The 26,707-nt window shown below is 40.1% G+C and overlaps 1 protein-coding gene across 1 annotated transcript in view; it reads left to right on the top strand.

The window, feature by feature from the left end:
• The first annotated feature begins 6,510 nt into the window (after positions 1 to 6,510).
• The window catches only part of LOC148366103 (neurogenic locus notch homolog protein 1-like), a 96,618-nt gene continuing 76,421 nt past the window's right edge, over positions 6,511 to 26,707 (top strand). Inside the window, exons 1-2 of the mRNA XM_088336526.1 lie at positions 6,511 to 6,706; positions 16,434 to 16,515. Of these exons, the coding sequence (XP_088192652.1) occupies positions 6,649 to 6,706; positions 16,434 to 16,515 (140 nt within the window). The 5' untranslated portion in view covers positions 6,511 to 6,648. The remainder of the gene's footprint in view (positions 6,707 to 16,433; positions 16,516 to 26,707) is intronic.

The following is a 26,707-nucleotide window of genomic DNA, read 5'->3' as shown; positions in this document are numbered from 1 at the left end:
ACAGTTGACAAAATACAAACCCAAGATGTCTTCTCATACCTTATGCCTTCCAAGAGGATTAATAGCAACATTTTCTTGTACTTTAATTCAAATATTGATTCTTTATTCTAGACCAGTGGTTCTTAACTAGTCTGAATTCAGGACCCATTATCCTACTTTAATCACAAGCAGTGACCTGAGCATGAATTTCACTCCTCAAATGTATTAATGTTTTTGTCCAAAACGTGCATAGTTTTCTTGTATGCAGAAAACTATCATCACCTTCTTCTTGGCTCCATATTAACATCATTTTTCGAATATTTTGCTTTTTTTACAAATCAGTGTTGTCTTTGCCAAAAAGTGGTGTTAATAAAAAGGATTCCCTTCGTTTGGCGGCAGTAGCTCAGGAGGTGGAGCGCTCGTCTTGGGATCAAGAGATCGCAGTTCCAATCCTGGCTCCTCCGTGTTACATGTCGAAGTGTCCTTGGGCAAGACACTGAATCCCTGATGCCCCCAATAAGCAGGTTTGCGCCTCACTTGGCTGCACAGCCGCTATTGGGAAATGCGAAGCACATTGTAAAGCGCTTTGGGAAGTCTTCATTGACTTGAAAAGCGCTATATAAATGCAGATCATTTCATTTCATTTCATTCTTCTATGCCCAGAACTGGCATCTTCTAGTTAGCTTCTACATCAAAAACTAGCATTGTCATCTTCTGTACACGAATTTTAAAGTCTGATGTGACTAGGGCATTTTTTACTATCTATTACTCATTTTTGACTATGTGTGAGTTAAAATCTGGAGTGACGTCATCCAGAAAATTTGGGACTTTTTTTCAAAACGTTTTTGACGTTTTTTTATCCTTCTGCACGGCCTTTTGAATCTGTTTTACTGGCAGAAAAGACCTCAAATTTCGTTATATTTGCATCATGACAATAAAAGCCTGTCATTCATTCATTCAAGACAGGTTTTTATCCATACTTGCCAAACAATTTACCCCAAAATTAAAGGGATCACATGTTTTCCCTTGGGAACGGCGATAAAACGCTTATTGGGGTTACGCATTAAAATACAAAAATGAATAAACCGAATGGGATCAAATCAAAAGCAGATTATGGGCTTAGTTAATATAATACATTTTCATGACAATACTCATATGACATAATTAAAGAGTGATTTGAATGTGTGTCAAATCGGTTTACAGGTTCCCTCCACTTTGTTGTAAATTGCACCCTTAGGCGCTGTCAGCGTCTAATCGTTATTTTGATCTCTTGAAATTGTTTTTACATGCGAGCGAGTCGTGTGTCGGTCTGAAGTTTAGACAACAAAATGGGCAGCTGGCGGTAAAGAAAGAGGCAGTTTAACTGTCCATAATAACCGCTCAGGAAGCATTGTTTTTGCTTGCCGTTCACAGGGACTAAAATGATTGGAATACTGTGATGGAAGTATCTTTACCATGTTTTTGTTTGGGATGTAAATTTGTGTATATTGTATATATATTCTTAGGGTCTGGATAACTTCCTTTCACCTTCCACCTTCCCTGCTTCTCCCAGATGTATTAATCACCCCAATACAGAATGACACGACTACCAAAGGACCAAGGGGGGAGGTCCAGATCCCTGTACCGATGGTGGCTTTTGGTATTCTGTCTCAGTTGCGAGGAGAATGCCCATTGGTCGCGCTTGGTTTCCGGTCCTGGTGGTGAGAAGGCCCCTTTGGTCCTACCTGGTGTCCAGTCTTGCTGGTAAAATGGCCCTTCAGCCATGCCTGGTTTCCAGCTCTGGTGGTGAGACGGCCCCCTGGCTGCACCTGTTTTTTTGTCCTGGCGGCAAGAAGCACCCTCGGCCGGGCCTTGTCTACTGTCCTGGCGGCAAGAAGGCCCCTTGGGCGCGCCTGGTATGCTGTCTCGGCGGCAAAAGGCAAGCTCCTTCAGCCATCCTGTCGCTGCAGCCTTGTTTTTTTGTTTTTTTGGGGCTGTCTGGTATCCGACCCTTGAGGGGGAGGCTATGGTAGGGTCTGGTGAGCCTCCTTCCACCAGGGGGTGCCGAGCGTGTATGGAACTGGGCACAGGTGTGACCAATACCCACAGAGATTTCCTTAATTATCGTCAACCCTTTATAAGAACATTTTGAACAGCAAATATTGTCGGGTCATTCCCCTGCCACACCAGGTCTGTTTTCTTTTGTCTCTGGTTTCTTGTTAGGACATTTTGTCAGTGGTTAGTTTGTTACTTTATTCTTTGCATTTTCCATTTCCGAGTTTGGGTTTGATTTTGTTAGGTAATTTTGTTGTTTTGTAAACCCTGATTTGTACGTCACGTTGTATTTCCTTTTTTTTTTAATAATTACCATGCCTCTTTTTGTGCACCTCTGCATCAAAGTCCTGTTCACACAAGGAAATTAGGAGGGAGTTCTGATATGACCATGATTTTTCACAGGCAGTCAGGTAGGTTACCCTAGATGTGAAAAATGCCCCTCCCCCCAAACAAGGCAAAATCAGCACTTTTTTTGTTGACTCAGCTTTTTTTTTTTTAGCAAAAAAGGGCAAAAAGGATGACTCAACAGCTGCATTTCAACTTCCAGTCTCCAGTTTTCTTTTGTTTTCTTCTTGGATTCTTTGTATCTTGAGGTTAAAAAATTTCCAAACAATATATATGTAGACACTAACATATTTGGGCTGTTTGTACCACCATTGCAAGACTTTAGTCTCCATCTGGACTCAGTCTGAGTCTTTGGGTTTCCCATTCTCATATGCCGATGACCCTGCCAAAAAGGGAAATACCACCCAAAAATGGTTTTGGGTCTAAATGCAGGTGATGCTCTAATAGTGAACAGCCATTCTAATGTTTAATAGTTTTGATACTTTTGAGATTTGCTCTTGAACATATTTACTGGTTGTATTAAAGGATGAGTTTTAAAAGTTGGTTTACCAACTTTAAACGGTGCTTGAAACTGTTTTTTGTTTTTTTTAAAAAGAGACAAATTTGTCAGGTGTGAATCTGGAACATGAGTACCTTGGGGAGACGTTTCAGGTTATCTTCACACCACACTTGATGGGAATCTTTCTGCTGACTCAGGTAAGAAGCATGACTTTGCACCATCAGCGTTAGTTTATCAGTGCTGAAGATGACCGTAACTGATAAAATGAGCATTTCCCATTGATGTCAAGATGTTTGTGCTTTTGATGATGATGGTCCTCTGCTTTGTTTTGGTATCGTGTTGTGTTGTGTTATGAATCTCACGCCAAGCTGCCTCTGAAATTAGCCAAACCTTCTACATGAAGTTTGGCTGTTGGTTCACAGCAAGGCTGCAACCAACGTTTATATTATTTTATTGAACACCTTATTATTTTGCAGATGTTATCATCTCATCTCATCAGCCGTACCGCTTATCCTCATTAGGGTCGCGGGGGGGCTGGAGCCTATCCCAGCCATCTTTGGGCAGTGGGCAGGGGACACCCTGAACTGGTTGCCAGCCAATCGCAGGGCACACAGGGACGGACAACTCATTCGCTCATTCACACCTAGGGACAATTTGGACCAGGCAATTCACCTGAAATGCATGTTTTTGAAACGTGGGAGGAAACCGGAGTGCCCGGAGGAAACCCACGCAAGCACGGGGAGAACATACAAACTCCGCACAGGAAGTCTGGAGCTGGATTTGAACCCACGACAGGTTCCCATGACATGAACTGTGCCGCACAAGCGCTAACCACTGCGCCGCCGTGCTGAGATGTTATCATTCGAGTGACAAATAACCTGAATCAATTTATTTTATGTAAAGCATATTTGTGACAGGGCAACCAGTTCAGGGTGTCCCCTGCCCACTGCCCGATGATTGCTGGGATGGGCTCCAGCACCCCCGCGACCCTATTGAGGATAAGCGGTGTAGCTAATGAGATGAGATGAGATATTTGTGACACTGCATGTTTACAGAATTAAATTATTAAAGGTCTTGTTCAGAATTCAAAAATATTCTACGTGCGGATGCCGTCTTCTGGCGTAAATCATGATTGCATCCTCTATCAAGCTGCTCGTGTTATGCGTGCAAGTATAGACGCTCCCCTACTTACGAACGAGATTCCGAACAAACGTTCGTAAGTTGCTTCAGTGCTATATTTTGTATATTTAAGGTTTGTATAAGTATGTTTAAGGCTTGTATAAGTAACCTGTATTGTTTTGTACTAAAAAAATAAACATCTCATAAAATAATATGCTCTATCAAGATAAATAAAGTCAAGTTCAACTTACTTTTGGAAGATGGGCTTCAACAGATAGGCGACTTCCTCCTCCGTGGTAGAAATTGGCCGAAAAAAAGTGATCAAACAATTTTCTCAACCGCATCAATCTTTCTTATTCCACTTTCATTTCAAATGAAACAACTCGTCTCTTCTTTACACTTTACACCAACCGTATTAAATGGATGCACGAGATATTAAACAGTAAAAAATTTAAAGTTCTAAGCTCTCTGGAGATACAGTATAGTATGTTTACACACGAACTAGGAAGAGGAAGCAAATTTCTTCTTCGGGGTAGTAGCAGCGGAAAGAGGCACTACAGTAATGTCTGTACTCGGAAAAAGGTGTACAATACAAAATCTAACATACAGCAATGTCAAAGTGTTTTACGACATCCCGAAAAAAATGTTCGTGTCTTCCGTTTTTCGTAACTCGAATGTTCGTAAGTAGGGGAGCGTCTGTACAAGCATTTCTTAGACGCGCTCAAATAAACTCTTCTGCTTTCATCTTTTTCAGGTTAGTGTTTGGACTGTATTTGATATACTGTAAATTCCGGACTACAGAGTGCACCTGATTATAAGCTGCACCCAATTACTGGATTTACATTCAAAATGAGTCTCTATTTATGACGTTTTCAGGTTTTGAAGGACGGGACAGACAGGATTGATAATGAAACAGGATATCGAAATGAAACAGGACAAACTGGAGAGAATAATAAACAGAACAAAAATAGACGGGAACGAAACTGGAAACCGATATTAAACAGGATAAAATAAAAGGGACAGGAAATACCAACAAGAAAACAGGACCGAGTCAGGACCCACGTCTTGCAGGGCAGAGGTTCGTTGATGCACTGACAAAGGAAAAATGAGAGCACTGAGCTTAAATAGACAGAAAGCCAATCTGACAATGAGCTGCAGCTGGTGCCACACAGGCGGGACCAATTGGGCGCCATGGCAACCGTGACACCTGGGGCACCCAGTTTGAAATGCATTTCTAAAATAACAACTTATAATGTTATTACAATTCTCGTTCGGTGTTTCCCATCGAAATTTACGAGACACCAGTAGGTGGACAGTCTAGGGCAGACCTGGGCACTCCGGTCCTGGAGGGCCATACGTCCGGCCAGATTTTGAAGTTTGCTCTTTTTTAACTCAGGTGATACAAATTATATCCTCGTTAGCAAGCTAGCAAGTGCTCGTTAACGATACTGGTGATTGGAATCACCTGTATTGGATCAGAGAAACCTCAAAAATCATGCAGAACATACGGCCCTCCAGGACCGGAGTGCCCAGGTCTGGTCTAGGGGGTCCGAAGGCGTGTCCAGGTCGTGAAAAATGTTCGATTTTTTGAAAGTTTTTTTTCAAACAACCTATAAAATATGGGGAACACGTTTAAATTGATCTGTTGCACTTTACAATAACACACCTATCAGTGATCAGAGTTTTGTTTTTTTAAGAACCAGCTCTTTCAGCTCAGCTCCCAAAAAACTTCAGATTTGAAGTTTTGAAGCTACTCTCAAGTAGAGGTACCATGGTATGCGCAATTTACAGCAGCAGCTAAACTCTCAATTACAGAATTCTGTTAGATTGGTAAACAGGGTTGGGTAGGGTTACTTTAACCTGATTACTTTCAATTACTTTTGGATTACTCCAATACCAAATATGCTAATAAAAGACAAAATAAAGCAAATATGAAACCTAAAATGATGACTCACAACACGTGGTAAGCTTTCTCTTCTGGCTTTGATCTCTTTGATCTCCGGCAAAACTAACATAAAATGCGACAGAAACAAAATGAAAATAAATCCAAACAGCTTGCCAACATCATTTTTGTCGTTCCATGTATTCTGTTACTCTACAAGCCTGCACAAAATTAAGCCATTTTATTCATATTTAGTTTCTTTTTGTCTTTTATTAGCATATTTGGTATTGGAGTAATCCAAAAGTAATTGAAAGTAATCAAGTTAAAGTAACCCTACCCAACCCTGTTGGTAAAGTAAATTGAGTTTGAGACGCCTTCTCTGTTGTATTCGTCTGGTCATACTAATTGCTGGAACTCTTCGCGCTCAAAAGGCAAAAAAAACAAGCGCGCAGTGCAACAAACTTTCCCCCCTCTCCAAACTATTTCTTGATCAAGTTTGTGTTTGTTTTGAAGGCAGAGGGGGACTGAGGAGAAATGGCGGGCGGGCCGTGGAGGGGACGGTGGGGACTGGGAAGGCCCTCCTCCTCGCCTCGCCTCCCCACATGTGAAGTGGGAAGCCTGGATCATTTCCCGCAACACAAGTGCTGCGACAACATCGCGCATCCAGTTTTCCCACTCTGGATATATTTGAACTTTTTCTCCTCTCTTCTTTGTCACCAAAAGAAGACTTTCGGATTGATTTAGCGACCCATGTGGACTTTATGTGTGAGCACTTTGTAAACCAGAAGGAATGCCTATTTTCTTGGCTAAAGTAACTTTGTTCTTGTGGCTAATTGGACTAACTCATGGTAAGTCTTGCTAGCATTTTATAAATAGATTATCATCCGAAACTTTTTTTTTGTGGTTGTCAAATTTTGATAGAAAAGTTTGGAAAGCAACCTGTTGCGCTATAATTGATGTTTGTGAATCACTTAGAGATGTCAGGACAGCTCCAAAACTTCGGCCCGCGGGCCAGATACGGCCAGTGATCACTTTTTGACTGTCCATCTGTCATAAATAACATGTGGCCCGCCAGTAATGTTGACTGCAGTATAAAATACATTTGTCCCCAAAAAACAAAACAAAAAATCACTATTTCACCAGATGGTTGGCCACCATCCCAATTACCGACATAAAAAAAGGAAGGTTGACTGTGAGGGCCGCCGCTCCCACGACTAGTGAAAATTTGAATCTTTTTTTTTTAAAACGCAATTTGGAAACAAGTATGATTTTAAACTGGAACGCGAACGTTATTGTGCTTTGAAGCTCGAGTCAAGAGAATTTAAAACGTGAGTCAAGCAAAGTGAGACGCCGCCAGTATTTCCTCCTTCAATTTGTTCCAGTTTGACTGTTGTTATTTTTTATGTGAGCGCACATTTTTTGTATTACTTTAAGCTGTTCATTATCGCTGTGATCGCTGTTTTAGTTGAGTTTTGCGGTCCGCAAATGTTTAGACACGGTCACATGAACACACTACCGCGGTGTGATGATTTATGGGTATCGTAGTTGTTATCTTCAAACGTTTGCTAGGAGTAAGGATAGTTAATGTTGCTTTTAAATGTATACCTTTTAATCTCTTGATTATTAATTTGGTACTTGAGAGTAAATTATGTTTATTGTATTGTAGGTTTATAACCTACTTGACTGTCTGAATGACTGAATGCTGTCGGTGGATCCATTAAAGGAAAAAAAAAACAAAGCAAGAGTTTTCACTCTGATTTGCTTCCTTGGAACCCCTTGTGGTGGGGAGAAACTAAAAAAAAACAAACAACGCGAGTCAAATGAAAATGTTACAAAGGCAAGCTACTAGGTCGCGACTCTGATCGACAGGCACTGCACATTGTTCACGGAGGGTTGATTTATGAAAGACTGTCATAAAAATTACCGAGAAAATTAAATTGGCCCTCGCATTTTCAGCTTACTGAATCTGGTCTGCTTTCTGAAAAGTTTGGACACCCCTGTGTTAGAGCATACTGTAAATGCTCACACAGTCCAATACTAATTGCAGTGTCTGAAACTCCTGACAAAAAGTTACCGTACACCAGGGCAGACAACTCTGAAAAGTTTCCTGCCTCATTTTTCACAAATTTAAATGCAATAAGACGACTAATCACAAAAAAACCCATTGTTGCAAAGTAATAAGGATTGATAATCAGAATATGTAACAGAACAACACTTTAAAATCAAGTTCATTATAAACCTACTTATAAAATTCATTGCATGTACTGTATATGACATCGCTGTTTTCCATCTGCCATCAGTATGTACCTGTATTTACTCTTCTTCATTCATGCAATGTTTGCGTTGCGTCGTCTGCTACAAGCCACGTGAACTCCTCTTTCAACGATGCTTTTAATGTACATTTACGTTTTGTAGCGTCATCAATTTTGTTAGCTTCTTTTGAATCTTTCTTCTAGGGCTGAGGTTTTTGGCTTGGCTGCCGAATATGCAAATTGCCAAACGAACCGGAATTCCGAAATTTCCAAACCGAACGAAGATTTTAAAATCGTAATAAAGCAAACGTTTGATTTGAAAAAAAGAAAAAAGAAAATAAAAACAAATTTTTTTCTTTCTTTCTTGGAAAAGTTGTCGGCCACCCGGGCAGAGACGTTGTGTAAGTTGCACGCCCGACGTAGAAGATGCACGCCCTGGGCGTCCGGGCAGACGTTATTTCAGACACTGCTAATTGATGGATATCTAATTTTCTTGGCCAACATATTGTATTTCTCTTTTTCTTTTTCCTTTCGATCATGTTGCAACAAAATTGACAGATCACTTCAAACGAAAAAAGGGATGACAGGTTGAAGCAAAAGGCTTAGAAGAATAACTTTGGACTCTTCATATCTTACATCATTATAACTTTTTCTTGCTGATATTTGGACTAAAACGTGCATGTTACTCCAAGAAGTTCTTTTGTATTGCTGTCAAGGACGAGCCTTTTCTGTCGTATGAATAAAAATGATTAATGAATAATGCCCAAAGAGTTCCAGTTTGTGCATTTGCTGGCATTTTATAACGTTACCATCCAGACATGGTGGTGGTTCTAGACCAGGGATCTCCAACCTTTTTCAAGCTGTGAGCTAGTTTTTGTTACCAATAAGCGCAAAGGGCACCCCAGTGGTGTCACTAGACATCAGTCGCAGGGGCGGCATATCAAATGCATAGGGGGGCACAACTATTATTGCCCCAAATCTTTTTTACAACCACTAATGCTTGAAAAACATAACAAACAGCACATCCAGCAGCAGCTTACATCTGGTTTCATTATTTGGAACAATAGACAGCCAGCTCCCTTCTAGATGCTTTTTTTCCCCCTTTGTGATTGGTCAACATGCATTTTTTCCCGTTGATTTTGTGTTTTTTTTTCTCAAATATATAAATTATAACCGTATAAAAAGTATGTACGTTTGGTAAATATTAAAAATGATTACACGTCACAAAAAGTTACTAAAAACTTCCAAAAGCAATTTACAATGTGCTTCACACTTTTCCATTCACACACATACTCACCGTTAGCGGCGACAGCCATGCAGGGCACCTACCTGGTTCGAAGTTTAAATGTCTTAAAAGTTCACTGGCGAATGAAGAAATAAATGTTATTATGATTTAGTAAGTAGCACGGCGGGGCAGTGGTTAGCGCGTGTGCGGCACAGTTCTGAGGTCATGGGTTCAAATCCAGCTACCAACCTTCCTGTGCGGTGTTTGCATGTTCTCCCCGTGCTTGCGTTGGTTTCCCTCGGGCACTCCGGTTGCCTCCCACATTCCAAAAACATGCATGTCAGGTTAATTGGCCGGTCAAAATTGTCCCTAGGTGTGAATGAGCGAGCGAATTGTCTTTCCCTGTGTGCCCTGCGACTGGCTGGCAACCAGTTCAGGGTGTCCCCTGCCCACTGCCCGAAGATGGCTGGGATGGGCTCCAGCACCCCCGCGACCCTACTGAGGATAAGCGGTGCAGATAATGGATGGATAATTTAGTAAAATAAGATTTATCATTTAATTAATTTGTTTTGTGCACAATACTCTATTACTTTATTACTTGTAATATACTGACCAAGTGACCCCCTCAAAATCTGTCTTTTTTCTTTTTTCTTCTTTTTTATTTCTCTTTTTCCTTTCTTTTATTCCTTTTTTTCTTGGCTTATTCTTATTTTTTCTGTTTTTTTTTTCTTTTTTTAATTACCCTTTTTCTTCTTTTGTTTTAATTTTTCCTTCCTTTTTTGGGCGGGCAGAGCATATCTGCAGGTGGGCACTGCCCACACCTGCCCCCCTCTGGTAATGCTCCTGGGGCACCCAGTTTGAAATGCATTTCTAAAAAAACAACTTATCTTATTACGATTCTCGTTCGGTGTTTTCCATAGAAATTTACGAGACACCAGTGGGTGGAGAGTCCAGGGGATCCGGGGGCGTGCACGGGGGGCGTGTCTGAAGGCGTGTCCATGGCGTGAACAAAAAATTGATTATTTGAAAGTTTTTTTCACTTACAAATATTTTTAGATGGCGTACAGAATTTGAAATGATCAAACAACCTATAAAATATGGGGAAAACGTTTAAATTGATATGCGCTTTACAATAACGTACCTATCAGTGATCAGAGTTTCGGTTTTTTTTTTGTTTGTTTGTTTTTTTAAGAACCAACTCTTTCAGCTCATCTCCCAAACAACTCTTCTGATTTTTTTTGTTGTTTCAACCGACATACTACCAATAATAATGTATTATTATGCATTAAAGGAATTAATACAAAATGTATTATACTACTTAAATATCACTCAATCTCAGAGAGCCAGAACCTGCCACCAAATTTAAGTATCTTGAAGCTGTCATATCAGAAGTGGTGTCAGAACCAGAAATCATGGCCTGGAAAGCTTAAACCACGGCAGCACTTGCCAGAATTAAACCCATCAGGAGGGACAAGAACATAGCAGTGAAAACAAAGATCAGACTCATGCAAGCGCTGGTTACTTCCAACTTTCTCTATGCTTGAGAGACATGGACTCTCACAGCCAAACTGGAAAACAAAATCCAGGCCTTGGACATGAGATGCTACAGGAAAATTCTAGGCCTCACCTACTTAGTACGTGACTAACGAAATGATGCGCAGCACCATCAGAGGGCACGTTGAACCCTCGAAGAAAACTTCAGTGATATGGTCACGTCAAAAGATCATCAGGACTGACCAAGATAATTCTCCAGGGCAACAGTCCAAGGGGGCAGGACAAGAGGAAAACCGAAAAAGAACTGGGCCGACAACGTTAAGGAATGGACTGGTGCAGAATTTGCCACGACTCAAGAACAGGCCTGGAAGCGTCAAGAATGGAGAATGTTGTCCAGAGTAGTGTCCTTATTGGTGCCCCTATGACCCATTTTCCATTCATTTTGCCGGCTGTGGTTTTTGAACTGTGTACTTTATGTTGAGTTAAAATCGCGGGACTCAAAGTAGGGTTTGGGTTCATTTTGTGATTGTGTTACGGAATTGAATGTGGGCGCATGCTGCTTATATACAGGTGCGGTTTGTGTAAGTACAAAAGCGGTTATCCTCTTAAAATGTGGTGGGTGCGGCTTATAATCAGGTGCACTCTATAGTCCGGAATTTACGGTATTAACAATTCAACTTTGAATCAATGATGACTGAGTTTACACAGAACCTCTGAGAAACATACAAAAATGTCAATTAAAATGTGTGTAACAAAAACAAAACTATCCTTAGTCTCTACTGAATATTGGTATAAAGGAACACAAAGTGCTAAGCTTTGAGGGACTGATTTAGATTATTCTGACAGTGATAGACGGTGCACAATGTTTTGGAGCCATTAATATAATGAAAATAATTCAAATAAGGATCACTTTTTTTTCTGCTTTGACTCTTTTTTTTGAAATGTCCTCTTTGTCCTCTGTATCGCAGTCTCTCTTGAAATGTCCTTGTGCTCAATGTGCTGCTGGGGCAGAATCCCTCTGCCCAACCCCTTTCCTGCTCTGCTCAGTGAACAAAATCACAAATTTTAACCAATTAACCAAAAGGGAGTGAGAGGAACTGAAGAAAAAAATATATATTTTAATTTTGGGGGGGATACAGGTTTAAGACCGTGGCAAGGACCAATTAAACCAAGGTGGCCCACCAGGATTTTTATATGGTATGGGAAACAATGTTGTTACCTTGTTATTTCCAGGTTAATTATTGGAAGTAGGGTCAGTGAACCACTACATTTCTTTACTAGAAAATCACTATTACCTAGCAAGTTTCAGAACAGGTCTCCGGGCACCTCAGCTGTCGTTAGGGCTAAGCGGTAAGATCTTAGTCCCGGGACCAATTTCGGCCTGAATTTTGGGCATAAAATGTTAATCATCAAGTCGGCCGGGCAGGGATTCTCTCTCCTACTTGCGTTTTTTTTTTTTCTTTGTGGAAGATCTGCACAGCATGCACGCTGGATGACAACTTTTTACTTCTTTTTCAGTAATATTTTTCTGAGGTAACAGTACTTTTACTTGAGTAACACACCTCGGCGCTGCACTTCGCAGCCGAAGTGTACACTTGATTTGTGGGACTGGTAAACCTGAAGCTGTACTTCAGCGCTGAAGCATGCTCTTATGCACCGAAGTGCACAATTCGGGTTTACATCAGTCTTGGTCCCTCAAGTGAAGTTCATCAGTTGGGTTGCAGGTTGGGTCGGGCTAGAATTTGTAGGCTCTATTAGGGTGCACCCTGGCGACTGCCGGCACCATGTAAGATAATGAAAATGAAATGAAATGATCTGCATTTTATATAGCGCTTTTCAAGTCAATGACTTCCCAAAGCGCTTTACAATGTGCTCCACATTTCCCAATAGCGGCCTTGCAGCCATGTAAGGCGCTAACCTGCTTATTGGGGGTATTAGGGGTTCAGTGTCTTACCCAAGGACACTTCGACATGTAACACGGAGGAGCCGGGATTCGAACTGGGATCCCTTGATCCCAAGATGTGCGCTCTACCTCCTGAGCTACATCAGGGGATGATGTAATTGTGACCTGTGCAGTCCTTTGAGATGAATATATCAAAATTTAAAAGGATCGCAAACGCCATAGTGTGCTTCTTCTCACTCACTTTTAGTTTTTGGTTGATCGGTTAATATGCGTGGTGTCTCTTTGTTGCAGCGCTAATTTGTGTGCTGAGCAGGGTGGTTGGGGAGGGGGTTGGTTGACAGCGGCAGGAGGACATTGAGCAGAAGAACGGTTCAAGAGGAAAAAATGAGTCCAAGCAAGAAAATATTCCTTATTTTGAGTTCTTTAAATCATATTAAGTTCCTAAGTGATAATATGCAGAAGAGACTTTGTGTTTCTCAACTTTAGAGTAAGAAGTTTTGAATGCAACCTATTGCATTATAATTGCGGTTTGTGTAGTTGTTTATATCACGGCTAAAGTTTATATCTGAGAGATATTAAGGCACAAATGTTCATACAGTCTGCGACTTGCTGGCAACCAGTTCAGGGTGTCCCCTGCCCACTGCCCTAAGATAGCTGGGATGGGCTCAAGAACCCCCGCGACCCTACTGAGGATAAGCGATAATGGATGGACGTTCACACAATATCTTCCTAATTGATCAGTAATCAACTATTGTTTAAGTAACAGTTAAAATTTAAATTTGGAACTGATTTTTCATGCTTGACACCTGTTGTCAATGCCAACATTTATTATTCAAGATAGAATAGAGTCGAACAGTCTTTATTTTAATTGATTCAAACATATTGTACATGGTTTACAACAAGAAAAGGCATAAAGTTAAGAAATAAAAATGTAATGAATGGCCTAAAGATAATATTAAGATACAAAAATATTAGCATATACGGATCATATTTGCAAAGGAGTCATTATAGATTGGCCTAAATTGTATGTACAGTACATAAAAAAAGTAGTGCAATCACATTAACATCAACATTGAACTGAATTGTCTTTATTCTCATTGGTAACAACCTAGTAAATATTGCATACAATCTAGGGTAAACATGTAATAAATACTTCAAAGACTATTCATCCAGATAGTCTTTTATCTCTTTTCTCTTCAAAGTCTCTATATTACATGTTTTACCCTGGAGTGCCCTGTCTAATCTCGTTGTATACATTATTTCACAATGTTGATATCAATGACAATAAAGACAATTCTATTTCCAATCCTAATCTGAATAATCATTTATTTATATAGAATTGATCAGACACCTAAATTTAGGCCTGGTTGATATGACAAACATTGTTATCAAGATAAAACATTTATCAGTCGATATCAGTTATTATCATGATAAGTGTTACAAATAAACTAACAAAACAGCCATTGCTTTAAAGGTTACGGGCCATAAAAAAACAGTCCGTACATAGTATTAGGCTTAAATGCTGTTCAGTACAATGTTTACCACCTGTACTGTGTTGTGGGCACAGAGCTCGACAGCCTGACAACAGTAGCTGAGAGACGGGCACTGAAAAAGCTGCGGTCAATCAGGGACAATTCATCACATCCACTACACAGCGTTATATCCAGACAGAAGAGCAGCTTCAGCGACAGACTGCTGTCACTGTCTTGTACCACGGACAGACTGAAGAGATCTTTTCTTCCTCATGCCATGAGGCTCTTTAACTCCACCCGGCGGAGTAAAGGCCCACATTAAACCACACCCCCTACATTGCATATTACCGTACTTTTATTGCAGTGTGTATTTTATGTAGCACTATATAAATACTCTATACAACACGCTACAGTGGGTATTAGCACGTCACATTGGGTATTTGTTTATTGTATTCCATTTGCTTTATTATTGTATTGTTCTCAGCGAAAGGATGCTGCTGGAAATGTGAATTTCCCTGCGGGGATGAATAAAGTATCTATCTATTTATCTATCTACTGAATGAGAGGGAGCTGCTTGCAGGAATACACAGAAAGTCTCTTGCTAGCTAGCCGTTTGTTGTTGCTTTGGCTCAACACTCAATAGCCCGGTGCCTGTTGAACGTCCATAAGCTCTCGTTTGGGACTACATTGTTTTTCTTTTTGCTTATTCTAGTGGGTGATACTGTTTTAAATGGTGGAATAAGTTTGTCTTGTTTCCCGTCTCTGTTGGCAATTTCTCCGCTCCTATTTTTTTATATCAGACTCTAAGTAGCCTAAATAACAACTAAAGATGAGAGGCCTCTCCTGTGTATGACTCTTTCAGCATGCTTTGCGTGGATACGCTGGTTGTTATCCTTTGTCTCTTTATCGGTCATTTAGACCTTTTTTTAGTCCTTTCGCTTTCACTCCGTGCGAGGCGCTCTAACGCTATTCTTGCAAAATGATTGGCTGGTCCTCGTGTACACACATAAGATTACCACCCTTCTTCGATGACCAGGGTGCAATGGATTTTGCAAGGGCATCAACATACAATACACAGAAATTTTAGCGAGATAGTATGCAAAAAATGTAAAGTGTTAGCTAGATAGCTTGCTAAATAACTAAAAGGGTAGGAAGATAGCTAGCTACAAAGCTAATAAGGCAGCCAGATAGCTAGCTAAAAAAACGCTCATTATTTGCTCAGTCGCTTTATAAAAAATAGAAGTTTGAAGTTTAAATTGAAGAAAAATTGGAATTTAGTTTATTGTATATCCTGTAAAATATATCAGTAAAAAGATGAATACAGACATTTTATATTTTTTCGAACATGTTGTGATATTATTTTGTTGTTGACTCATTGTTTTTGTCCTATTTTTATTTTAATGTTCGGAATAAAAGTTTTCATTCATTTATTCATAAATACATGAATATTTTTAAATTTTATTCTCTTAATTAATTGCTTAAGGTCGCTGGTTCGCGCCTCGGCCGAGTCATACCTAAGACTTATAACATTGGTAAAATGGCGGCGCCCTCTGTTGGCTGCGGCTGCATCGGCTCGCTACAACGGGTCAGGTGTATCGACATTTCGTTCTTACAAAGAATGACAATACAAAGGAAATTATTATTATTATTATTAAAAATGTATATTAAAACTTGGAATATAATTTTTTTGTCCATGAAAACCATGAATTGGATTTTTTTTTAAATTTCTAAAATAACAATATCAATGTAAATATACGATATAAATCATGTTATCACTATGTTGTTACCATGTTATTAGCAGACTAATTATTACAAATAGAGTTAAATAGTCAGTCAACCAATAAAATAAAACCATTTTTCTAGAAAATTACAATGACCCAGCAGTGATGAGCTATTTTCAGAACAGGGTCGCAGATGTTCATTGCCACCACATGGGAGACGCCTGCTATAGAATATAAGATTTAAACAGTTCCACTGAGGTTGCAGAGCATTCCACTGCACCAGTGTCCAAATGGAGAATGCTCTCGAACTTGTGGATTTCTTCTTGGCTCTCGTGATCACTTGTAGACCAGCATTTTCAGAGTGAAGGCTCTGAGCAGGAACATAGGGGGATATTAAATCTGAGGGATTGAGGGAGCAAGTTTTTTGTGTGTGTAGGCAAAAATTATATGACTATAATTATCTTTATTGTTTTATTACCCAGGCCTAATCTAATGTTCTCCTTGGCAGGCTTAAGATGCTTCATGCCCACCGAATCCTGTTTGAACCAGGGGAGCTGTGAAGCCACTCCAGATGGGAACGGACGATGCAAGTGAGTGCAAAAAAAGTCGGCGTGTACAAAACGCTCCGCACGTGTCTGACTTAAGTCATCGGCGGTCACCTGAGGGTCTGCGTGTGACCAGGATCCTCTACGGTGGCCCTAAATCTTGTTTTTTTGCGTTTCTTTCACCGGGCGACAGCTGGGGTCTCGAGAAGCCCGTCGGCCATTGTTGTCGCCGGCCATTAATTCTGTGTGACTAATCTGGATGAGGCTTCCCAGAGAGGCCAGACCATCAGACCCTGTCCTTCTAGACACATACCTCTATAACCCTTCACCCTCCTTTCCCACTATCTCTCTGTCTCTCACGATCTCCCTCACTCTGCGTCACTGACACTCCTTCTCTCGGCATTTTGCCCCTAAGTGCCTCTCAGTCTCTCTTACTCCCACTGGACAGATGGCGGAAGGTTTTGCAAAGTTATGCAGTCTGTCTGCAGTGAAGTGCCTTCACTGTTACAGTATCTTTGCCAAACTTATGTTTTTGCCTTTCGGCTGCTTCAAAATTATAGTTTGTCCTAAACTGAGTGCAGTTCGGTCACTGTAAGTCTACATAGTTTGCATACTTCCTTGTGCTTTGTAGCACTCGTTATCGGTTGCACTACACAACTAACTGGGATCTAGTGATCAACTATTGCACAAGTTGTCATGAACCGGAACAGGATCAGGACCCAAATGCATGACGTTTCTCACACAAGCCTTTTATTTTACGGGAAATGGGGAGTCATGCACGTTAGGCAGCAGTCTGGCGTGGAATGATAGGAAGCCGGAGGCCGACGAGATCGATACCAATTGCCCAAGCAGATATCGGACAGATGGGGTCGATACCGGACAGGACGGGACAGACAGTACTGATATCCAAACAGGATATTGAAAATAAACGGAACAAACTAGACAGGAGCGAAACCGGAAACCGATATTAAACAACGGGACGGACAGGATTGATATCAAAACAGTATATCGAGATATACAGGACAAACTAGACGGGAATGAGACTGGAAACCGATATTAAAGAGGACAAAATAAATGGGAACAATTCCAGACAGGTAATACCAACAAGAAACAGGACCGAGTCAAAACCCATGTCTTGCAGGGCAGAGGTTCGTTGACAGACCGACAAAGAATGAGAGCACTGAGCTTGAATAGACGGAAAGCCAATCTGTCAACGAGCCGCAGCTGGCGCCACACGGGCGGGGCCAATTGGCGCGATGGCAACCGTAACACAAGACTCGTTAAGATATTAAGGGTTGAATAACCATTAAACTTATTGCAATCATTATAAAATAAATACACTAGTCAGGTGCCTGTCAGGCCAGGGTTGCTCAGCCAAAAATAATAATAAGAGTACAATAGTTAACTCAGTATTGGATGTACAACGATCTCCTATTGCGCGAGGTTGAAAGTGTTCAACAGAGGACACCTTCAGGACATAACCTTATAAAATCCAAAACTAATGGCAGAAAATATTTTAAACTTCTTTGAAAACAACTTGATCTTGTTTTACATACACTTAACCACTTTGCAACACAAAGTATTTCTTTGTAATGGTTCTCATTCCTTTATTTATTCAAGGAATTGGAGACTACAGTATTGTATCATATCACCTTAGGAAAAGGGCTACATACTTTGTCAAGTTATTAGCAAAGCGTTCTTGCTCTTAGCCAGGGGTCTCCAACCTTTTTCAAGCTAAAAGATAGTTTTTGCTACCTATTCGTGCAGAGGGCTAAAATCAATAATAACTTATCTTGTATCACTTCTTATGTTGTTACTATGTTATTAGAAGGTTAATTATTGGAAGCAGAAAGAAGAAGAGAAAAGAGAGAGAAAAGGGATGGGATTGAAGGGTAGAGTAAGATATAGAGAAAAGGAAAGAAAGTTAAAAAGAGAGGAAAAGAGAGTGAGAAAGGAGACTAACAGAAAAAAAGAATAGGGAGAAAGAAAGAGAAATGAAATGATCTGCATTTATATAGCGCTTTTCAAGTCAATGACTTCCCAAAGCGCTTTACAATGTGCTCCACATTTCCCAATAGCGGCCTTGCAGCCATATAAGGCGCTAACCTGCTTATTGGAGGTATTAGGGGTTCAGTGTCTTACCCAAGGACACTTCGACATGTAACACGGACGAGCCGGGATTCGAACTGGGATCCCTTGATCCCAAGACGAGCGCTCTACCTCCTGAGCTACTGCCGCCCCAGAGAGAAAGAGAAAGAAAGAGAAAGAAAGAGAAAGAAAGAGAAAGAAAGAGAAAGAAAGAGAAAGAAAGAGAAAGAAAGAGAAAGAAAGAGAAAGAAAGAGAAAGAAAGAGAAAGAGAATGAAAGAAAGATAGTAAAAAGAAAATATAGTCACCCATAGAAAAAAGGTTGGAGACCAATGCTCTAAGCTCGATGCTCTAAGCTCGATGCTTTAAGCTCTAAGTCTTCTTTAAGCGTTTACTATGAAAAAAACATCTAAATCCAAAAAGTACAAAATGTTCAAGCAAATCGTTAAAAGTTTGTCGACCGAATGGCTCCACATGCGAGGGCAAATTGGTTCACTCATAACTCCTTTAGAGCCAAAAGCAGGCAGCCGTCTTTGGCCTCCCGCCACAGCTTAATTTGGTCTGGTTGTGTTATTCACCCCCGTTTGGTCGTACTAGCCCCCCCCCCCTCTCTCTTTGTAACCGCCACTGCACATACCCCTTATTTCTTGCCCCATCTTCGCTCTGGGGGCCACAAAGCCATCATTGTGCTTCTGTAATGTTCCTCTTCTCAGACTTCTCCAATTAAACATGGAGATGGAGCATGAGGCCCTCACTTTGGGTTTGACATTTCAAAAGAGATCTTGGCGGATTTATTGAAGTGAGCGTGTCTACTACAATCTGAACCGTATTTATTTGTGTATAGTCGGGCTGCAAGATTTTGGATTTTGCAATTTCGATGCGTCTTTCGATTTTACAAGAAAAGTGCAATTCTGTGCTTGTTTTATTTTTTGGGAGAATTTAAACAAAGTGACTTACAAACTTACCTCGACAGTCCTTAGATACTGAGAGTATACGAGTGTAGAAAATAACTATAGATCTACAAAAAAAAACAAAATTGTTATTGTCATTATACAAAAGTAAGACAAAATTGGAGGGCTACTGCTTTCAGTGTAAGAAAACGATTTAAAGAGAGGCTGGCTAGCTACATGATAGCGTCGGATAACCGCGACTTCTGCAAGGTCTTTGTCATGATTCAAATACAAAAGTCACAATTTGTCAAGACCTGGACAGAGAAAGTACCCAGTCGTGTAACGTTACTCACAGTTTTATTGGGAAGAAGGGAAAGGAGCGCAGACACGATCCGTAGATCGCTGGTCGCAGGGAGTAAGTTGCTAAGACGCGGAAGTGGGACTTGCGAAGCGAGCGATGGCGGTGTCGGGAACGGAAAAAAGTCAAAAGCCAGGGGAAGAGAGTAGACGTGGTCGAGATAAAAAAAAACGATCGTTATTCGGGGCGGGAGAACAGACGAGGTCGAGATCAAAACAGGTCGTAATTCGGGACGCGAGAGCAGGCGTGGTCCAGCTTAAAACAGATTGTAGCGGGAGAAAAACAGGAGCAAAAACAGAGGACAGGCGAAAAAGGGCTTGCCGTGTAAAAACGGAGATTCGCAGACGGACTGACAAAAGGGGACTGACAAGACAGACTTTAAATACTGACAGGGAGCCAATCTGTCAACAAGCTGCAGCTGGCGCCACAAGGGCGGGTCCAATTGGGCGCCATGGCAACTGTGACACAAATTTAGCGGTTTTCCATGAGTAGTAGCTCCAAGTCGTCCGTTTCACGGGTAATGGATCTGGAATTGGTAACTTTCCACGTTCTGCAGCGGTGGCTTAAGAGTTGTTAGCGTCAGTCAATTCCTGGAGGCGAAAAGTCCGTGTTTATGGTGTCACTGTCACTGTCATCTTCAAAAGAAATTAGCTGGATGCCAAAAGTTGTTTCTCATTCCATTCACACATTTTAAGGATTTAGGTTTTAGCTGTGTGGTGGTTGTCCTGGGTGAACTGGTCTCACCCCTGGTTGTTGGTGACATAGATTATTCAGCAGTTTTACTTTAGGATAATCATGTTTATGGCAACTTGTATGTCAGGCCAAGACATTTCAAGCATATCATCTGTTGTGGAGGTCATTCTGTGTTCTGAAATCAACATGGCCTCCTTAATCCTAAACCTAGATTACAGATGGATGCAACATACAATGTTCATCCAGTAAAAAATGTTCTCAGGATTTCCTTAAATGGGACCCATGGGGAGACAATACTGTCCAAAGAGAGCCTACTGTACTTCTGAAATACAGTAAAGTGGTAGAGTAAAAAAATCACCACCCACCAAAACACGCAAAGATTCATGGTGTCCTTTGAATTGGTTGTTATTTTAAAGCACAATACTGACAAGTTAAAAAGAGCTTTTCACATTTGCGTCCACGTGCCAAAGGGATTTTCTTCTCCAGTAACAACCAGGGCCATTAATTCCACACTGGTATGTGCTGTGAATGCTACAATATACCACCACTTCAATGAAAGTGAGCCCTTGTCTCTCCAGTTTTGCCGACTCATCAATGGCAGCCCTGTTTACTGCCGACAGATGAGTCTGTCCATAACAACCATATTGAAACACAAACCTCCATTGAGAGTCTGGAAGTAGCTTCAAAGTGACCCAAGGGTAAAAAGAAGTGTCATACCTCATCATATGATCATCCAAAGTGGAAACACATGGCCTCTTTTATTTATTTATTTTAACTTTTAATCACAACTTCCTCCATATCAGTTATCTTCGGTATGATATTTTATCATAAATTATTTTTCTCATTTTGGCTTGAATACCGGAAACTAGGATGGACATTTTTCTTTTTATGAAGGTAACTAGGGCTGTCTCGATTAAGAATTTCGAGAGACCATTAATCGTCACACAAAGAATCCCTATTGACAAATATGTTTTCATTTTTCCCCCTCTGTATTGTATGTTTCTTGTCGAGACCAGAACAGAGACAGGACCCACTTGCGTTACGTTTCACTCAGTTTTTATTGGAAGAAAGGAAAGGGTTGCACCCACGATCCGGTGATCACTGGGCGCGGGAAGTAGGTCGCTCTGAATGCGGAAGTGGGACTTCCGTGGTGAGCGATGGCGGTGTCAGGAACGGAAAACGGGTCAGTAGCCGGGACAGGAGAGCAAAAACGTGATCGGGTCGGAAACGAGTCGTAAGCCAGGAAAGGAGAGTAGACGTGGTCAGGGACAAAAGAGGTCGAAAGCCGGGACAGCAGAGCAGACTTGGTCAGTATCAAAACCTGTCAAAGCCGGGGACAAACAGGAGCAAAAAACAGGTGGGAGTCAGGGTTGAAAAAGGCTTGCCTAGTGTTAGCTGAGATTCGAAGACGGACTGACAAAAGGGGAAAGATAGGAGTGGGTTTAGATAGGGACAGGAAGCCAATCAGAGTCCGAGGCAGTTGGCGCCAAAGGAGCGGGCACAGGTGATTCGCATCAGTATTCATGACAGTTTCTATGATAATATGAGCTTTATATTTCATATACTATACAGTTTAATAAAGAAGAGCAATTTAATAGTCAAGAAATACTTAAGAAATCATAATTCATAAGCTAACATTCTGTTCCTTTTAATAAAACAACTGCAACAGTGCAGCATTTCAGCCTGTTAGGTTAAAACCTTTTGAGGAACAATGCAAGGGTGAGGTAACAGGTCGTAAGGTCTTTGCCTCAGCTTTTTAGTAATTAAGTGCAAAATTGAAGCATGTCTCTGAATGCTGGTTTGTCAACAGTATGGCAAGCCGCATTTCAGTAGCGATGTACCGCGCGCCATTTTTGTATGTCGTGAATCGTGTGACAACTTCACATACAGACGCTGCCCGACCTACGAACGAGTTAGGTTCCAAAGTTGAATTTTTTCGTAAGTTGCTTCAGTGCTATAGTTTGTATGTTTATGGTTTATATATATATATATATATATATATATATCCGTTCCATATGGTTGGTGTAAAGTGTAATGAAGAGGTGAGCCGTTTCTTTTGAAAGTGGAATAAGAAAGCTTGATGCGGTTGAGAAAATGGTTGGATCACTTTCTTTCGGCCACTTTCTACCACGGAGGAGGAAGTCGCCTAACTCTTGAAGCTTATCTTCCAAAAGTAAGTTAAACTTAATTTAATTTATCTTTATAGAGCATATTATTTTAAGAAATGTTTATTTTTAGTAAAAACAATACAGGTTACTTATCCAAATCTTAAACATACTTATATAAACCTTAAACAGACCAAATATACAGGGATCAGAATTTTCCGCGGATCCGCGGATTTCCGCTGTTTTTGAACCCCAAAGGTCATTCCCGTAAATCGTCTAAATTCGATGAGAAAATATTTTGGGGGGGTGAGGTATGATACGTGACTGTTTCATCACCCCAAGTTAGAAGTTAGAGATCGCGAGAAAAATCGACTCCTACCATTGGTCGATAGGTTCGCTGATAACCAATCAGCGGAGCTTTTGTTCAGAGCATTGGCTTTCTCAAACATGGCGCTCCTTCCGGTCTTTTCAAACGGTGAAATGAGTGTTTGAAAAAGTAAATATGAAAATACTAAGAAAAGAAGACGAGGCTTTTGTCTCCGAGATTGATAAAGGAATCAAGAATAAATTTAAGTGGTCATGGCTGGAGAAGACTGTCACAGTAAACGTTAAAATCGGCGCAAAGATCGAGGAAGTTACAGAAACTTTGAGCCAGTTCATCGCAAAGTGTGATGTTCCAGGGAAAGCAAAGTGTCTATACTGTGTCGATCTGATCAATTATGGTACGCGAGGTTGTGTGGCACTGATCGATCATGCTAAAATGAACAAGCACAAAGCAAAATTAGCTTGCCGGCGATCAAATTATGCACTCGGATCCGCATTTAAAATCGGCAGTGAAACTAACAGTAACACCACCGGTTCAACATTATTGGCCGTTCCAAATCCTTCCACTTCAAATACTAGCAGCAGTCAATCACTGGTTCCCCTGTGTGACAGAAAATCCCACTCTGAGGTATTTATAAATCTATTTATTTATGAAATGATTTTATCTTTTGTGTTTATACAATATTTAGAACAGGATAAACAAAATTTATGACATGTATTTTCTTTAAGCATGTTCAGTTGGTGCATTCTATTTTTAAATTCATGATGAATGGTTATTAATGTATATATTTTCATATATATTGTTGATTAGTAGCTAAATACAAGGTCCATCTTCATCATCAAAACACAACAACAATGGTGATGGTTGTGACATTGTAATCCCCCAATTGTTTTAAACATCTTAAAACTTGAAAAAAATACATGGTTTCTGTTTTGTTGGATTTAATTCATTCTAGTGCAATTTTCACATAGCAAATAAGATAAATGCTGTTGGCTCCGCCCTGGACCTGGCAGGGGCCTGCGGCCCCTGGACCCTGGCTATTTCAGCTGAAAATGAAAATCTCCATTCTGATCCCTGAATATAGCATTAAAGCAACTTAAGAACAAATTCAATTTACGAACGATTGTTGTTAATCTTGTTCGTACATAGGGCAGCGTCTGTACTACAAAAAACTACAAAAATATGCAAAAATCCGGCTGCAGAAATACTGCTAGAATATCCCCCAAAAATACAACCACAGTTATACTACAAAACAAATCAAATTTAGTGCTTGAAATAGGGACCTGATATATTAATTTGCTTTCATTCTGAAAAAAACCCCCAAACTATAGAAATATTACAAAATACTAAAGAAATGCTACAAAGATACCACAGAAATATTACAAAAATATTACGATGGAAATACTTCAAAAATAATTTTACAGAAATACTACAAATATAACTACAGTAATACTATAATACAAAAATACTACTACAGAAATATCACAAAAATACTGTTGAAACGCTACAAAAATTCTACTATGGGAATGCTACACCAGAAATACTAAAAAAGTACCAAAAAAACCCCTACAGTAATACTACAAACAACTACAGCAATATGCAAAAATCCGACTGCAGAAATACTAAAAAATACCCCCCAAAAATTCAACCACAGTAATACTACAAAACTATTAAATTTAGTGCTTGAAATAGGGACCTAATATATTAATTTGCTTCCATTCTGAAAAAAAAAAAACTATAGGAATACTACAAAATGCTACAACATTATTCCATCCATCCATTATCTGCACCGCTTATTCTCAGTAGGGTCGCGGGGGTGCTGGAGCCCATCCCAGCTATCTCCGGGCAGTGGGCAGGGGACACCCTGAACTGGTTGCCAGCCAGTCGCAGGGCACACAGAGACAGACAATTCCTTGCTCATTCACACCTAGGGACAATTTGGACTGGCCAATTAACCTGACATGCATGTTTTTGGAATGTGGGAGGAAACCGGAGTGCCCGGAGGAAACCCTTGCAAGCACAGGGAGAACATGCAAACTCCGCACAGGAAGGCTGGTAGCTGGATCTGAACCCATGACCTCAGAACTGTGCCACGCACATGCTAACCACTGTGCTGCCGTGCCGCCACTACATTAATACTATAATACAAAAATAGAATTACAAAATACTAAAGAAATGCTACAAAGATACCACAGAAATATTACAAAAATATAACTATGGAAATATTTAAAAAAAAAAAAATAATTTTATAGAAATACTACAAATATAACTCTACAGTAATATTATAATACAAAAATACTACTACAGAAATATTACAAAAGTACTGTTGATATAATACAAAAATTCTACAGTAGAAATACTAAAAAAGTACCACACAAAAAACTTACAGTAATACTACAAAAAACTACAGAAATATGCAAGAATCTGACTACAGAAATACTCCCAAAATACCCCCCAAAAACACAACCACAGCAGTACTAAAAAAACCATCAAAAGTAGTGCTTAAAACAGGGTATTTTGCTTTAATTGTGAGCGCTTCAAAACCATTTTGATGTAACTACCGTAATCTAATCTTAAAAACAAATATAACGTATAGATAAATGTCCGCATGAGTATTTATTCATTAATGAGAAAAATGGTCTTGAAGATAAGCCCCTTTGTCATGATTTCTAGCCCTTGCAGACCACCACTCCAAATAGTTGCCCACCCCTGGTCTTAAGTGCCGTCTAATTGCCAGGAACAGCAGCGGCAACCCCTTGAAGAGCAACAAACAATGACAAGAGAAGAGAATAACAGTATCGGTCTTACAGACATGACAATCCTGCCACTGTTATGCGATAGCTCACCCGACACCTGATATTTGCTCAGCTTCTGATTTGTAGTCTTCCTTTTCATGTCATCTTTATTTACTTGTCCTGACGCACAGTTATACCTGCCACTGAGATTACTCTTGTTGAAGCAGCTGCCTCTCCGTATTTGTTTTTACTCTATAAAACCGTTGACTTGCTTTTGTCTCAACCATCTCCATTCGTTGAAAATTTTCAGTAAAAATTAAGGTTTTAGATACAGCTGAAAATGGCGCGCACCCCTATTTTTGGATAGAAAATTGGTTCAAATTTTCTTTTTATATTTTTAATATGTTTCTATAACATCCTTCAAAGGTTCATCCTCAGATACACAAAAGACTGGTTTTCTTTGTGCTTTTTTTTTTTGCTTGTATTTCCTCGATTCTCCAACATTCTTCTCTGGTACCTTTAGTAGAAATAGTATGATAATGAGATAATACATAGTGCCTTTTTGTAAGTTGTCTATATACGTGGTTCTCAACTGGTTTGATTTCATGACCTAAACAGTATTGGCTAAGGCTTTAGGGCTAGGACCTTAGCTTGGCCTTTTGGCTGAGAGTAAGTGTCCCGGCTCTTAGGCTTTGTAGCGTATTATGAACTGACCGAAAACGGATAATGGATAATGAATAACGAAGATAGAACAATAACCCTTAAAAACCCCAAACACCCCCCCCCCCCCACCATGGCACCGCGATTACAAGCTGTGACCGAAATCGAGAAAAAAATCCACATCAAAAACAAAATTCTTCGAGCACCATAATATCTCTCATGCAAGCCTACATTGTACACAAGCCATCCCCTAAAACTGCTTTAAAATAGGCACATGCTAAAAGAAATTCAATTTATTAATAAAGCATGTACCTTAATAACGGTAATTATTTAATAATGTAAATGATAAAAATAAATATTCTGGTAAAAAGCTAAAAAAATTCA

Source organism: Urocampus carinirostris, chromosome 5 (genome assembly GCF_059441175.1).
Source record: "Urocampus carinirostris isolate Australia breed hairy pipefish chromosome 5, RoL_Ucar_1.0, whole genome shotgun sequence".
Classification (NCBI taxonomy): Eukaryota; Metazoa; Chordata; class Actinopteri; order Syngnathiformes; family Syngnathidae; genus Urocampus; species Urocampus carinirostris.
Note: the sequence above shows the minus strand (reverse complement) of the source record. Positions and strands in the feature narration are given on the sequence as shown.